At 41.8% G+C, this 16,889-nt stretch overlaps 1 protein-coding gene across 4 annotated transcripts in view; it reads right to left on the bottom strand.

The window, feature by feature from the left end:
* Positions 1–16,889, bottom strand: part of WDFY4 (WDFY family member 4) — a 305,713-nt gene that overhangs the window by 218,469 nt on the left and 70,355 nt on the right. For all 4 annotated transcript variants that reach the window (XM_017885513.1, XM_017885510.1, XM_017885511.1 and 1 more), the window contains one exon: positions 10,355–10,448. In XM_017885513.1, the coding sequence (XP_017741002.1) occupies positions 10,355–10,448 (94 nt within the window). The remainder of the gene's footprint in view (positions 1–10,354; positions 10,449–16,889) is intronic.

Here is a 16,889-nt window from a genome sequence, read left to right as displayed (position 1 = left end):
AAAGCTAATTCGCTCTGAACTATTCCATCACTTTCACTCTTTCCCATGGAAATCCACCCAAAGTCCTTGACTCCCTTCCCCGGGTCTTTTTTCTGAGACTCCAACTCTTTCTTCCTTTGTCCACCCAAGCCCAGCTCCTGCTTCTCTTCTCAAAACAGAAAAGTAACATCCACCCTCTTGCCTTGAATATCTCATCTCCAAAACTTGGATTATTTTATTTGGTAACTGCATTATTTCAATTTAGGGTGAGAGTTGGGATGCAGTCTGTATGAACCAAAAGGCAAAAATAACATCACAATATATTATTCAAAAGGATTAAAAAGAAATGTCTATGATCTCCAGTTTTTATTACCAGCACTTCACTTATTGCTTTGGGGACTTCTGGGTTTGTTCTGGTTTGTTTTGGTTTTGCTTCTTTTCCCCTACCATAGCAGGAATACTTAAAATCTAAATATGCAAAACAGAAAAACAGAAAGTTTTCAAAAGGGAGAAATGCTGATCTTGTCTAATGATGCCGCAAGTTTACTCCAAAGTTGCTCAATACCCCATAATGGAGGAGGGAAAATTGATCGTCCTCATTATCACTGCAGCTCTGTCAATACCAATATTGCCTTGTTTTGAATAAAATGCGCTGTTTTTTTAATGTTGGTTCCAGTAAAACGGGGTTTTAGTGAAAATATGAGCAGTAGCAGGAAACCAGTGTGGTTTCTTCCCCTACAAATGGATTGATTTTCCTAACGCATATTACTTCCAATGCAGGAGAGGGGATGGAGGTGCAATTAGGACTCAATGGTAAGACTGCAGGGTCACCAGGTTGGCCAGCAGGCTGGGCCCGCAAGGCAAATTAGCACAGGGTGATTTGCGGGGCAGCCTTAAGAAATTTTCTGCATTCTCCACTTAACGGTCTAGCCTTTAAGTACACGCGGTCTGGCTGTGGATGTTCAATCTTATGTATCGCTCTCTCTGTTCCCCACTTTCTCTTTTGGTCCAGATTAATATGGTCCCCAAAGCCCAGTGAGGGCTAGGTCCTGGAGCAATGGGTCCCTCTAAAGAGGCATGGGTGTTGGGTTCAGCATTCCAAGATATGTGCATCTTCTGCACATGAACCATGTCATCCTCACACAGAAATAAAAACCACCAGAGAGGCCAAGTGCCTGCTGCCCCAGACACTCCAAAAAGCACTAGAGACTTTACTGAGCTACTCAAACTTGGATTAATCACTTGTTTCAATTTGGTCAAAATGTTCTTTTCTTGATGATTTTGAAGAGAGATGATAGACTTTAAGTGACTTCAGCTCTTTAAGTTATCAAAGACTGTAAATGAAATGCCAGCAATAAATGGGGCCTACAGATGTGCTTTACTTGACAAGTTATTGCTTTTACCACTGCCTACTTAGAATTAGGTCTCTCTTTATATGAGCATGAACTTTCCATTTTGCCATGGTCCCTCAACCTGATATGCTGCTTCACGGTACCCATATGGCCTGGTAGGCTTGGGAGTTTATGATCGTGGTATAGGTGTAAGAGACTCCAACTCCCAAGGAGCTAGCAGAATCCACATGTAAAGGGCCTGGCTTCCTCAACATCATTAGGCAGATCTGTAACCAAGTGAGTGGGTGGGTGCCTGCTCCAAACTTGTTGTTTCTTTTCCAAATGACATGCAGATGATGGGCAATGTGTCCTGTAAACAGAAGTCCAGGATCTCACATCTACAGCATATTTCTCTCTTTCCCATTTTTCTTCCCATCCTCCACTTTTGTCCCCTGTGTACTGCAGCCGTAGTGACAGTCTCAGCTTCTGCTAAACACCATGCCCTTTTCCACTAATGCCTGAAGTTGGGAATGTCCTTTCCAATCCCATCCCTTTGCTGAGCTCCTGCTTATTACTCAAGAGACAATTCATGTGTCCCCTCACCCAAGAAACTTTTTCTGACTTTCCCAGCCAGCACTGTGTCTATACTTCAATCATGATAAATTCCACACTATGGCTAGTTCTCTCTCTCTGTCTTCTTCTCTCCCACCCCCACAACACCGTGAGCTGCTGCTCGACCCATGACTCTTCACCTTGTTTTCCCTAGTGGCCATCTCTGCCTTACTAGGCTATTCTCTGCCTTAGAATAGCCGCCTAGTAAGCACAGGCTACTCTAAAACACAATAGGCACACCTAATCCAGAAGGCTGACAGAGAGTCAGAAATAGTGATGTGCCAATGAAGTGTTGAAGGATAATGAAGAGAGAGCTAAGCAGGTGAGGAAAACGGGCTTTCCGGGAAAGGAAACAGCGCATGTGAAGGCGAGGCAGGTGAGAGTAAGCACAGCCTTTCAAAGGGTTGGGGGGTCATGAGGCAGATCGCAACATTCGGGCCCTTGGGTGTCCTGCAAAGGGACTCGCTGTGCTGCTGGCCATACCCTGCCCCACGCCAGCACATGGAGCAAGGCAAACACTGTGCACGGAGCCCTGAACTCCTCAGATTGCCAGTCCTGGAGGGCTGGGAAGCCTGGAGACCGAGTGCTGCCCTTCCTCTTGAGAACTGCCTGGAGAGTCACCCACTTCTGCTGCAGCTGATCTGAGAAGCCCCCAAGTCTCTGAAGCAGCCTCCACTAGATGCTCCAGATGACAGGACTACCCTCCATTTTTTGGCCCCATTCTAAGCTCTGGTCCGAGGCCCAGCCTAACCCAAATCAGTATCCTACCCACTCCAGGCCTTGGTACAACAGTCCCCAATGTGGTCCCCAGCATGGAAGTAAGGACCTGTTGTTCGTTGCTCTAGAAGGTCCCCATCTGTAGAGAGCCTGCCTGCCCAGGACCTCCTAGCTTGGTCCTGACTTTCTGGGGGTCCTGGAAGTAGACATGTCTGTGCCCCAGCTCAGAGCCTGCCCACCCAGCTGGACGCTAAGCTCACCCACCCCCAGAAGGTGAAATTCGTTATGTGATGTCCTCACTTCACTTGGGACTATTACTGACCTTGTCCTGAAACTGCTAGGACTTACACTCTTCTGTCCTTCCCCACCCAGCGTAGACATGCATTCAGACATGGCACAGGCCTCATTGTCACTGCTGAATTTTGATCCCATGGATTCTGATCCCTCGCTCAAGCTGGTAGGGACCCTTTTCCTCCCCATTTTGACATCTGATGACTAACTCCCCTCCCTGTTTTAAGCCAGCCACACTCAGCTTCACGTAGATCACTGATATAGTGCAGAACCAGCCAGAGAAAATACTGAGTCTTCTGATTCATCGGCAGATCTGTTAACATACAGTTCAATATCAACTTCCTGTTACTCATTTACCAATAGTGTAATGTCAGTTGGAAATATACCTAAAATGTATTATCTTCTACTTAATAGTTTCAGAATTTTATATACCATGACCCAGAACACAGACTGTCAGAGCTAGAAGGGAAGGGAGTGGGCGTGGGGAGCCAGCCTCTGATGCACACATACACAGGGCAGGAACTGTACTAAGGACTTTACAACTATGCTCTCTTCTGCTCTTCTCAATGGGAAAATATCATCACACCCATTTTGCAGATGAGAACACTAAGACTTAAAAGGGTTCCATCAATCTCCTCAGGCCACATAGCTAATGGGTAGCAGCTCTGACATGCCAACACAGCCTTACTCCAAGGCTCATGATTTTGATACTGCATCATGCACTGATTATAAAAAGCTGGAATTTGGTATCTCATATGGGTCATAAGTTGATGGCCTAGAGAAGTGTTTCATTTGGTGGGCTTCATTTGGGTGGGCTTCTGTTTCTGTTTCATGTCCCCTTAATTAAGTGTAGACACCTTTAGACAGAGCAAGTGCTCTCCTTTGGCCACACTCTCCACCCTTGACTACTGCTTTCACCTGGTTTCACTTACGCATGTTCATTACCTCTCTGGAGCCAAGATGTTGAGTCTGTAACTGTGATCCAGGCCAAATCTGAGTAGTTGAAATTGAGATACAGAGAAACAAAGTAGCCTATGTATGTCATAGAAAAGGAACATTATCAAGGTCAGCTGATAATTAGGCCAGGGCTGATTCCATCTGACTTTAACTTACACCATCATTCCACATCCATGGGAGCTTGCTTTTCATCCTTTCTTCTCTATGTGAGATTACATCTGTTTGCTTTTTTATTTTATTTTATTTTATTTTTGAGACAAGGTCTCACTCTGTCACCCAGGCTGGAGTTCAATGGCACGATCATGGCTCACTGCAGCATCAACCTCTTGGGCTCAAGCAATCCTCCTGTTTCACCCTCCCAAGTAGCTGGGATTACAGGTGCACACCACCATGCCTGGCTAATTTTTTTTTTTTTAATTTTTTGTAGAGATGGAGTTTGCTATGTCTTTTAGGCTGGTTTCAAACTCCTGGCTTCAAACAATCCTCCTGCTTTGGTCTCCCAAAGTGCTGAAATTACAGGCATGAGCCATCATACCTGGCCGTATTTGCTCTATTTATAGAGACTACTGTGAGAAGTCACCTGGATTTTGACCAGTATTTGAGATTTTCCACTGAGGAACAATAGAAATACTTTGCGTAAGGGGCTGAGTGGGAAAGAGCATAGGAAACAGATTTTGAATGTATTTGGAATGTCTAATGTGTTATAATTTAACAAAGCAAGAGTCCTACTTTACCAATTTCCTTGTTGGTGGAAATGGCTCTTTTCAAATAGCCTGCCCTTATGCAATGCTATCCAGGGCTATTAATGCTGCCAATATTTTAGTTATTTGAAACTCATACAATTAGTTCAGTGCTTGAAATAAAGACTAATTCCAGAAAATGACACCCTTTCTAAATTTAGGCATAAATGACTTGATAGATACATGCAGCCCTGAACCCAATCTTCTCTGTGTCTTGCCAGGCTATTCTGGAGGCTTCCATGGCAGCAGTGTCTTCACCGTAGCCTTTAGATCTCTGGAATTCACCCAAAAATGACTCGAGATGCAGACTGAGGATGACAATACTCTCTAATGTCCTGGCCTGACTGTGCCATTGCCTTTCCATAACTTCCCACTTCCCTATGAGAAAGGCAACTTGTTGGGCGGAAGGAGCTCCAGTCCTCATGTCAGGCATGTACACTCACTATTGCAGCAATGTTGATTCTATTGCTTAATTCCTGCAAGTTTCAATTCTTTATCTGCAAAATGGGTCTACTGATATCCACCTTGCATGGTTATTATAATGATTAAATGATAAAATGCTTGTAAAGCTTTTAGCAACTGATGATAGTAGCTGCACCATTTAGCAAGTGCTTCCTTCCTGTGTCCCTGTGCGTGTTCTGCTCACCATGCTAAGCTCCACGCATTGCTTCATGTAATCCTCATAATAATATTTCAGAGAAGATGTCATTATCCCCACACTACACAAAGGAAGCTAAGAATCAAAGAGGTTAAATAATTTCCCCACGGCTCTGTGACTGCTTGGTGACCCAACTGAGACTCGACCACAATCTACTGCTTTCAGAGCCTGAAGTCTGCCCTCTATAGTAAGTGTTCAGTAAACATAGTGATAATGACAATGATGACATTCACAGTGATGTCGATGAATGGCAACGCAATAAAGTTCAATTCTCTTAGCTCGGCATTCAACGTCCTCCACAATGTGACTTCAAGTGACCTTTCTAGCCCCACTGATCCATATGTTCCATTAATGTGTTCTATTTTAGCCTTTTCATCCATGTGTTCTATTCTAGCCCAGCTTAACTATTCATAGTCCCCAAATAGGCATCTTTGTGCTTCTTTCCGTGTCTGAGCTTCTCTTCCCTCCCTCTTCTACCTGATCTGGCATAAACATCCCTTTCCTTTAAAGCCTAGCTCTGGTGTTCCACCTCTCTGAGTCTTTCCCTCTCCTGTGTCCCAAGGCCCTGTGGGCAAACCTCTGTTATAGCCATCAGGATGTTGTTTTACTGTCTTCTACACTTCCCTGCCTCCCATCCTCAAACCCCGATTACAGGTCCTGTGACATTTGTCTCTGAATCCCCAGAGGCACATAGTAGGTGTTCTGTAATTATTCACAAAAGCAAACATACCACATGGGCAGCTACACAGTCTGCTAAACTAGACCTGGCTTTCCACTCTCTGCATTGTGATTGTCTGGTGCACAGCAAACACCCTCAGTTAAGACCTGATTAGATGCCGTAGACCTTAAGGAAGTGGAATGGCATTTGGGACTGGAGAGTCCTTCCAATTCTGGTCAGAGTTCTAGCCCATGGCCACATCTCTTATGACAGACCCTCATGGCTGCTAAGCCTGCTAGAAAGGGAAATTATCTTTATTCCCAATTAGTTAATTTTTTCTGGAGCCAACTCAGCTCCAAGAGAACTGAGCTGGACTCCGTTTTGCATTGTGCATAGTAAAAATCTGGCCACCCAATTTCTAATATTGATGATGATGCCAGAAGCAGAAAAACAGCTGGAATATCTGTTTCCAAAAGCAGCTCACAGAGCTATCATTTTGGAGGGGAAAGGAACCTCCAGAACAAAAGAACCGCAGAACAAATGTAACATGGCCACCATTGGAAATAAACTAGAAGAGAACACCCATAAGTTTAAGTCACGGCCTCCAAGATGACATGTGCACCTTGGAAAGCCATCAATTTCTCATCCACAGGGGAGAGACAGCAAGTGAATGATGTAACGGAGGTACGGGTATAGGGAGTAATAGGAAGCAACAAGCTGACCTAAAGGAAAATGACAGGAATCACACTTTCCATCTTGCTGGTAACACTGCCATCTACTGAAACTCTCCGCTCCATTTCCTACACCAAAACCTGTGGAGGCCTGCAGTCCGTTTTGTTTCAGCATTTTCTTTTGTGGTCTTGTTTCTCATTTGATTTACTATTCTATTTGTTGTTGTGAGGTTTCCCCCACTCCCTTTCAGAAATTAATTACTGTAATTATCCAACTTCAATATCCAACTGATTTGGCATCTGCAGAAAATACTGGAGAAAATGCACTACATTTCATTTGCATATTTGAGAGACAGTGAGGGAGAATTAGACTTTTCCTAAATTACTTATTGTGACCTGAATATACAAAACGTAACTCGTTCCAAATGGAATTCTCATTTGCATACTTCATTTGTCCAATTACCGTCATAGGATAAGCAAAGAGCAGAGGTTCTTCCCCATATGGTGATGTGATGACTCAGGGAGTTCATCTAAAACTGAGGCTCATCCACGGAGTTTCCAGGCCTGTAAGAGGCAGCAGAAAAGGCCACCATACACTCTGTGTCACTTCATCAGACATTGCTGCAGTGGATTTTTGCAGAATGCATCCATCAGCAACTGTCTGACTGCTAAGACCTCCCAGGCCACTGGCTGGGTCTTTCCAATTGCAAGTACAATGCATTGTATGAAATATAGCTAAGGAAGCCAGATGCCCTCACGATAAGGCCGTTGTACCTGGAAAGCTGTGCCATGCCCAGAATGCATGACCCTGCATTCTGTGAGAACTACAAAGATCAGGGACCCATTCATCCAACATATCTTGAGCTTGGGCCAGAGGTGTTTCAGATCTTCCCCTCACCATCACCACAACCTTAGGAAGTCAAACAACTTTCCTGAGCCCCAAGTACCTGCAGAATGGGGAGCATCTCATGGACTTCAAAAGGTTGCTGTGAAGATTGGGGGAATAGCATTCCTGGCACAGAGGTGATCCCTAATGTGTAATAGTCTCCATGTTGTCCCAGGTAGGTCCTGGCTTAAATACCAAGCCAGAGAATGTAAGATCCCAGACTCTAGGTCATTCATGGGCTACAAGATGGGATTTAGGGGTCAAATGTTTTTGCCCATTTGTTAGATGAGTAAGGTAATGAGAGCAGCTGATCTTTAAAGACATTTCCCCACAGGCCTCTCTCACCTGCACACACCTGTCACCCCTCACAGAAGAGGAAGCTTATGTCCCCTCCCACTGAGTCTAAGCTGAGTCCCTGACTAACTTTGACCAAAGCTGGCTTTTCCTGGGCCTAAGCCCTCAGCAGGCCTGGCAGCTTCTGCTTTTGTTCCTGTGGGCACCAAGAGCCACTGTGTGCCCTGTTGAAGAGTCTGCCTGGAGGGACACAGGCAGAGGCCAGATGGAGAGGGCTGTGTAGAGGAGACTCCAGGATCCCACTGACCGCTTCAACCAAGGCCCCAGGTATGCCACTCAGCTAAGCCAGCTTAGAAGCCCCTTGCCAGGGAGCCAGGCTTGCTGAGGTGCCACAGCTGCAGAGATCATCCTGGGAGGTTCAACCCTACCAGCACCATGTGGAGCAGACAGGCCATGCCTGCTGTGCCGTTCTGAATCCCTGTCTCACAGAACCATGAGAAATGACATGGATATTGTTAACTGCCTATCCCAGTTTATATCAGCCTACCCCTTTCCCAAATCTCACTGTTATGTGTATCTCTGCCATTGGCTTCACAGCACTTTCCCATCACTCTCTAGCAGGGGAACAGGAGCAGGAACAAGAAGTCCATTCCCCAAGGAAGGGACGTGGAGACATGAAACCGGGTCAGGCCTTTTCTTAACTCCTGTGCTGAACACTACAGATTTCCCTTCCTGGAAACAGTTGCTGTCTCAGAGCTTCTGCTCCACCACTCCACTTTTCTCACTGATCTTAGAGGACTTGCAATATTTTTATGAGGTCATTGTCATTTTTAGGCTGTGACTAATAATGTCAACTAGTAGCCATTTCTTCCCCAAACATGTTGCCTCCTTCTGAACTCCTGGACAAAGCAAAACTGGACCCCTCATTGCTTCCTGGGAGTGCTAGGTCCTGCTATTCATCCTCCGGAAGCCACTTTTACATATAGGGAAGACCAGGAGGCCTGCCCCAAGGTAAGGCCACTTTAAATACCAGGTCCACAAATAGGCATCCTTGAGACTCATGTGCATTGTCTGAATTTACATTTCTCCATCGGTGAAAATACAGGCAATGATGCCCTCGACAGAACTGCAAGAGGAATAAATAAGCCAAGAAAGGGCCAAGCATCAGCCTGGGACAGAGTAGCTGTTCAAGCCAATGAATCCTCTTTCCTTGGCTGCTGATAAACCTAACGTGGTGCATTTTCCAGGCCTTCCTCAATTCTGCCTGGCTCTTTCTTGGAACTTCTAAAGTATTTATTCTTTATCTTGAGACTGCTGACTCTGACTTCATCTTGCTCTGTTACTCCACGCCCTCACCCATACCAATTTTTCTCCCCATAATGGCGCTGTTAGTTCTGCCAGGACAGACACTTGAGAGTCGCCTTGGCTCTTTGTCTTCTCATTACCTGTAGCCTCCTCTTCTCGGAAGCCTGTGGTTCTGCCTCCGAACTGGTCTCTTAATTCCTTTCTTCACACTGTGCTGCATATACCACCCTAATCCAGCTATCACCACACACCACCTGGACTGCAGGCAGAGCCTCCTAACTCTTGCCCTTTGCCTGTTCCCCTCAACCCTCATTGCCTGTCCATTCTCCACCAAGCAGCCAATGCAATGTTTTTCATACAAAATCTGATCGTGTCACCTTCCACTCACATGAGAGAGGCTTCTTGTTATCATGTGCATTGTCAAGGCTCCCAGAAGCCTGCATGCCCCATTATCCCCATCATCACCTGGCCAGGGAGCCCTTGCTCCTGGCTCTCCCAATTTGCTCCTGCCCTAGCCACCAACAGCAGGCCCCTTCCCACCCAGCTCGTACTAGCTACTCACCCTTCAGGGCTCTGCTTACATGTCACCATCTAGAGACGGCGTCCCTGACCTCCAACCCTTTATCTAAATTAGATTGAATGAGGCCTGTTCCTGCCTCCATTCTCATTCTTCTCCCTCAGCACCCTGTTTTTTCCCTGTAATATCACTTGTCACAATTCATAATTATATATTCATTTGTGAACTCATTTATTTAGTCTGTCTGCACTGTCACTACCTCCTTCTCCCCATCATAGAGGCAGGCTCTGTGGACAGTGTCTATGCTCATCCTGTTAGCTGTGCATGAACTGCACAGATCACAGGGCCAGAATCTCAGCCAGCATCCAGGAGAGAGATGAACATGCCAGGAAGCAAAGGGCTTCCCACCAATGCCAGGTGCTGAGCTTAGCACCTGGGACTTGCCTCATGATGGTTCAATTATTCTCAGTTGTTTTTTTTGTTTGGTTGTTGTTCTTAGAAGGTAGCTTTGTCAACAGAAGTGATCTGTTTTGGATGGCCTTGCAAGGATGGGCACAACTCAGTTAAGTGTCCAGGACACCCTGGTACTTTCCCACTATAGGTGTTTCCCATGGGGAGCTCTGCTAATGCAGGACACTGAAGGCACAGACAAAAGGATAAAAGGTGTCTTGGGTTAGAAGGCGTTTGAGAGATCAGTCATGTGAAGATGACAAAACACGCATATTCAACACCAGGTACCTGTGGGTGATCTTCGTGGTACAACCGAGGCAGCAGCCTCACCATGATGCACACGACCCCGGGATGCATGATTGCAGCATCCCCCTCCTCCATCCTGCAGAGAGAAGGAGAGCCAGACATCAGACCCGGACCTGCCAGTTTTTTTCTCTTTTCACTGAGCTTCCTGGATCTTTCTTTCTGAGACAGACCATGGTACACACCCTGTCTATTACTTATTACCTAGATGATGTTGAACTACACTATCGAGCCTAATTTCCCCTACTGTAAATGGCATTGACAATACCACACTTTCCTCCTTCAGTCATAGAACAATGCATTTGTGCTCCAAGGCACAGTGCCTGATCCATAGTTGATGCTCAGCAAAGTTAGTTTCCTGGTTTTCTTCCCTTCTCTCCAGATATGTGGGAGATTGAGAAGCTCTGAGTTCATATTGAACACACACACACACACACACACACACACACACATGGGCTTCTGGGTCCCTTCAAAATGGTGTAAGCACACTCGGCTGTGTCCCACCCCCTGAATACTGACTGTGACTAAAACACATAGAATTCATGGAGCAGCTCTTGGAGGACTCTAGGAAGTAAATGGTAGCAGAAAAGGAAACCAAACTCAAGTACCATGAAGTGGCAGTGAGTTTCCTGGCCTTCCTTTCTGCAGCATCCCCTGGTGTGAACTCACAGGTAGCCTAAAACTCGCAACTGTGCACAAGGTGTAGACATGATGGAAAGAGCTCCAGCAGAAGTCCTCTGTTTCTGGTCTGAGGAGCAGGAAAGGAGGTTCTACAGGTCATTGAGCATGAAGGAAATCCCCTGGGATTTTCTTTGTTTGGTTTCCCCATTCTTTCCCAACCCATCTTTCTGGCAATTCCCTCAGCAACAGCAGCCAGGCAGGCTCTAAAACTCTCAGTGAGGAGAAACTTTCTGTCCAACCAGAGGAACTGTAGTCCTAAGAGTGTAGGTAAAATCCCCATAGCTGTTTTCCCCCATTCTCCCCTCACTATGTGGCCCCAGAGACAGATACTAGTGACACAGGGAAGAACAGAGAAACGAAAGCCCCAACTTTCTAGACAGAGCAGGAAGGGACCCCTTGAGAACCAGCAAGCGTTAAGAAGAGGATGAAGAAGAGGAAACTGAGGAAAGTGTAACCACGAAGTTGTGTATTAACCTCTGGGCTCAGTTCTGACTGTGCATGTGCATCTGTCCCTAACTAGGAGGTAAAACACCACACACAACCAGCTACTGCATGAGGCAAGTGAGGGCACATCAAATCTCCCTGCAAAGTCTTTGAAAACTGAACTGATACTGGAACCAGAGAGTCCAAGGAAGGTGGGCAGAAACTTGCAACCTGAACCTAAGTGGGCTAGTTCCCTGCCTTAAAAAACATATATATATTCATTAACATTCTCTATAAGATGACAACAAGGACCAGAGTTCATAAGATTCAAAATGTCCAGAATACAACCTGAAATTGCTCAACATAGAATGAACCAGGGAAGTCTCAACACCTCATGTGGAAAAAGACAACCAACAGATGCCACGGCTGAGATGTCACAGACGTTGGAACTATCAGACGAAACCCTTAAAGCAGTTATTAACCCAATTCCAAGAAGTAAGAGTGAACATTTTTCAAGTAAGTGAAAAATAGAAAGTTTCAGTAAAGAAATGGAAGCAATAAAAAAGAATCAAATAAAAGCAAAAACTGAAATTTGTTTAAACTCACTGACTGAGAATAATAGGAGAATGAGATGAGAGTCCATGAATATGAAGATGGAGCAACACAAGTTGCCTAATCTGAACAACAAAAACGAAAAAGATTACTAAAAATAAAGACAGACTCAAGGTCATGTGTAACAAAGGATCTAACATTTCTGTCATTAGAATCCTCCAAGGAGAAGAGAAAGAGTATGGTATGAAAGAAAAAATGTTTGAGAAGTTTTTAGTGATTCTTTCTTCAAAGCTGGTGAAATACATAACCTTAAAGATTCCAGAAGCTTAGTAAAACCCAAATAAAATAAACAAAAAAATTATGCCCAGACACAGCATAATCAAACTGCTGGACACAAAAGAAAATTTTAAAAATCTTGAAAGCAGCCAGAGAAAAACAACACATTACATTTAGGGGAATGACAATTCGAATGACTGTGGATTTTCTCATAAGAAAGCGTAAGTCAGGGAAACCACATTTTTAAAGTGCTACAAAAATACACACAGAATTCCATATCCACATGCTTCCAGAATGAAGGCAAAGTAAATGCATTCCCAGAGGAAGGAAGACAGATTCTTGCCATCAGACTTGTTCTAAGAATAATACTGTAAAAATTTCTTCAGATGGTAGGAAAACAATAACAAAATAATGAAAGGAAACTTCAGGGATGAAGAAAGAGCAACAGAAATGGTAAATATTTGGGTAAATGTAATACACTATTATTGTTCTCCTCTTAAGTTCTTAAATGTAGGTATGATGCTTGAAAGTGACATTGTATTAGATGTAATACATAAGACAACCACAACAAAAATAGGGAAGGATAGAGGGAACTGCATAGAGGTAAGCTTTCTATGATCCATTTGAAGTAGTAAAATGTTAATTCTAAGTAGACTGTTAAAAGTTAAGTAAGTATACTGCAGTCCCTATTAAAAGCACTAAAAAACAAAAAACTAGACAAAAAAGGAGAGTCAAAAAATTCAGTAGATAAATTCAAATTGAATACTAAAATATATTCAAATTGTCCACAAAAAGGCAAGCAAAGAGAAGTGGAGGAACAAAAAAAAAAAAAGAGTAAAAGAAGAGAAAACAAATAATAAAATCCTGAACCTAAATTCAAGCACATCAATAATTCAAACACATTAAAAATTGATAGACACATATTGTCAGAATGGAAATAAAAACAAAGCTATATGCCATCATTAAATATTGTGATATAGATAGGTTAAAAGTAACAGGATAGAAAAATGTATATCATGCTAACAGTAATCAAAAGAAAGCTGGTGTGACTCTATTAATATCAGGGAAAATAGACTTTAGAGCAAGGAAATGACTCGGAATAAACAGATTATATGATATGATGATTAAAAGAGACACAATGATTCATAATGTGTTTGTACTTTACAACAGAGCATCGCAGTTCATAAAGAAAATCTCATAGATCTGAAAGGACAAATGGCCAAATCCACATTTATAGTTAGAGAGCTCAACACTCTTCTCTCAGTAATTAATAAAGCAGACAGAAAATCATCAAACGTATAGAACTGAACAGCACCATCAACCAACTGGTGTAATTGGCATTTATAACAGATTCCTCCCAACAACTACAGAATATATATTCTTCTCAAGTATTTCCCAAAGAACATTTGTCAAAATAGGCTATACAACAAACTTGGATCATGAAACAAACTTTAAAACATTTCAAACATGTAAAGTCATACAAAGTATGTTCTCTGGCCATACAGAATTAATTTAAAGAAAATAATAGAAAGATAACTTTAAATTCGCCAAGTACTTGGGAATTAAAATAACTTATGGGTCAAAGAGAAAGTTTCAAGAAAAAATTTTTAAAATGTCTTAAATTTAAAAGAATACATAGAAAAATGTGTAGAATGCTCCCATAGCAGTGCTTAGAGGGACATTTATAGGATTAAATGCTTACAATACAAAAGAAAAAAGGTCTCATATCAACAATCTAAGCTTCCACACTAATATACTATTTTAAAAGAGAAAATAAGCCCAAAGCAAGCAGAAGAAATGCAATAATAAATAAAATCAATTAAATTAAAACCAAAAAATAATAGCAAAATAACAAGTAAAATCCAGTTCTTTGAAAACATTTTAAAAATTGAAAAGTCACTAGCTACACTAACAAAGAAAACAATGGAAGAAGACACAGATAATCAATATCAGGAATGAAAGAGAAAATGCTGCTACAGACCCCACAGACATTAAAAGGATAATAAGAAAATACTGCAAATAACTCTGTACACATACATTTTACAACTTTGATTAAATGGCCAAATTCACAATTTTAGTTGGAGACTTCAACACTCTCCTCTCTGTAATTGTTCCTTCAAAGTCACAAACTACCTTCAAATAGTTTTCTTCAAAGCCACGAATTACCAAACTGAACAAGAAGAAATAAGTTACCTAAATCATTTATAGCTATTATAAAACTGAATATGTAGCTAAAACCTTCCCACAAAGAAAACTTGAGGCTCAGTGTTTTCACCAGCAAATTCTACCATACATTTAAGAGAAATAACACCAGTTCTACACAACTTCTTTCAAAAACACAAGAGAAGGGAACACTTCCCAAATCATTTTATAAAGCCAGAATTACCCTGATACTGAAAACAGAAAAACACAGTATAAAAAAACTACATGTCAGTATCTCTAATGAACATAGGTACAAAAATTCTCAACAATCAGCAATACCTAGATATATATAAAACAACGAGGATATAATGGCCAATAGGACTACCCATAAATGCAAGGCAAGTTCAATATTCAAAAATCAGTCAACATGATCCATATTAATAAAATCACATGACAGTATCATTTAGTATAAAAAGCATTTGAAAGATTCAAAATCTGCTCATGACAAAAAACAAACAAACAAACAAAAAACACAACTCAGTAAATTCAAAGGGATTGTTTACAACCTAATAATGGGCACCTACAAAAATCCCATAGCCGATGTTATATTCAATAGCAAAGACTGAAGAATTTCTCCCGAAGATTAAGAACAAGGCAAGGACGTCTCCATTTCTATTGGATGTAATACTCCATTTCTACTGGATGGAACATATGGATTGGAAAGGAGTATCAAAAACTGGCACTAGTCACAGACGATGAGATTGTCTTCATAGAAAATCCCAAGGAATCCATTAAAAAAAAAGAAAACTTCTAGAACTAATAATTAAATTTAACAAAGTCTCAGAATAATAGTCAACATATAAAAGTCAGTATTCCTAATGAACATAGGTGCAAAAATCCTCAACAATCAGCAAATAATACCTAGTTACATATAAAATAATGAGGTTCTATCAGGACAGCCAAATGTATAGAACTGAAATCACCACAGCAAATTTGAGAAGGAAGAATAACTTTGGAGAGCTCCCATTTCATATCTTACAAAGCCACAGTAATCAAGACAGTATTGGTGAAAAGCTAGACACATAAGTCAATGAAATCAAATAGTGTCCAAAGACCTATACAAATATGGCTAAGCAGTTTTTACCAAGTTATAAAGACAATTCAATGGAAAAAAGATAATATTTTCAACTAATGGCACTGGAAGAATTGGACATCCATAAGCCAAAACAAACAAAAAATGAATCACAACCTAAACTTCACACATTGTACAAAAAGTAGCTCAAAATGGATTACAGACCTGTAAAACTTTTAGAAGAAAATATAGGAGAAAATCTTCATGACCATCAGTTAGGCAAAGAGATCTTAGATACGACATAAAAGCGTAATCCATAAAAGTAGAGACAAATGACGATTTGGACTTCATCAAAATTTAAAACCTTTAATCTAAGAAAGACCCTGTTTAAAGATGAATAGATAAGCTATAGGCTGAGAGAAAACATTTGCGTCCCTACAGTGGAAAACTACTCAGCAACAGAAATGTATGAAACACTGATACACACAAAATGAGTGAATCTCAAAGGTCTTATGCTGAGTGAAAGAAGCCAGGCTCAAAAGATTACACATGTATGCTTCCATGTATATGGTATTCTGGAAAGACAAACTACAGAGAAAGATCTGTGGTTGCAGGGATGGGGTGGAGAAAAGGTTTTACTATGTGGGGCAATAGCTGGGAACTATTCGAGGTGAAGGGACTGTTCTGTTTCTTTATTGTGGTAGTCGTGTGACTCTACACATGAATTAAAACCCATAGAACTGTAGGCCAAAAAAAGAAACTTTTACTTTATGTGAATTGAAATAATAATAATAAACTACAGGCTACTCCCAAATTACCAGCACCCGATTTTCCAACACCTTGCCCATCTTGCTGCTTTCAGATGCAAAGTGAGATTGTTTTTAGTCCTCAGAGCAGCTAAGGCACTCAGGAGTGTTTCTTGTGCTTGGGGGTAATTTCTTCAAATCAACTGAGCAAATACTTATTGACCTTTTATTATTTTCCAGGCACTATTCAGGTACTCTGGATATATCTGTAAACTAAACAAACTAAAATCCATGACCTGGGTGTGAGGGGAAGAGTGTAGACACAAAGATAAACATAATAAATAAGTAAATTAAAATTAATAATTATATATAATGTATTAATATATAACAATATCATAATGAATAAGAAATGATAAGTGCTATTGAGAAAAAATGAGCCAAGAAAGAAGAATTGAGAGTGCTTGTATGCAGAAGGAGAGTAATCTGCAATTTTAATTTGAGTGGCAGGTTTGGCCTCTTTAAGAAAGGCAAAACTGAAAGAGGGGATGCAGACATCCATGGGAAAAGCATTTCAAGCAAAGGGAAGAGCCATTGCAAAAGCCCTGAAGTAGGAGTACATCTGGCATAT

Source organism: Rhinopithecus bieti, unplaced genomic scaffold (genome assembly GCF_001698545.2).
Source record: "Rhinopithecus bieti isolate Rb0 unplaced genomic scaffold, ASM169854v2 scaffold_15143, whole genome shotgun sequence".
In the NCBI taxonomy this organism is placed as follows: domain Eukaryota; kingdom Metazoa; phylum Chordata; class Mammalia; order Primates; family Cercopithecidae; genus Rhinopithecus; species Rhinopithecus bieti.
Note: the sequence above shows the minus strand (reverse complement) of the source record. Positions and strands in the feature narration are given on the sequence as shown.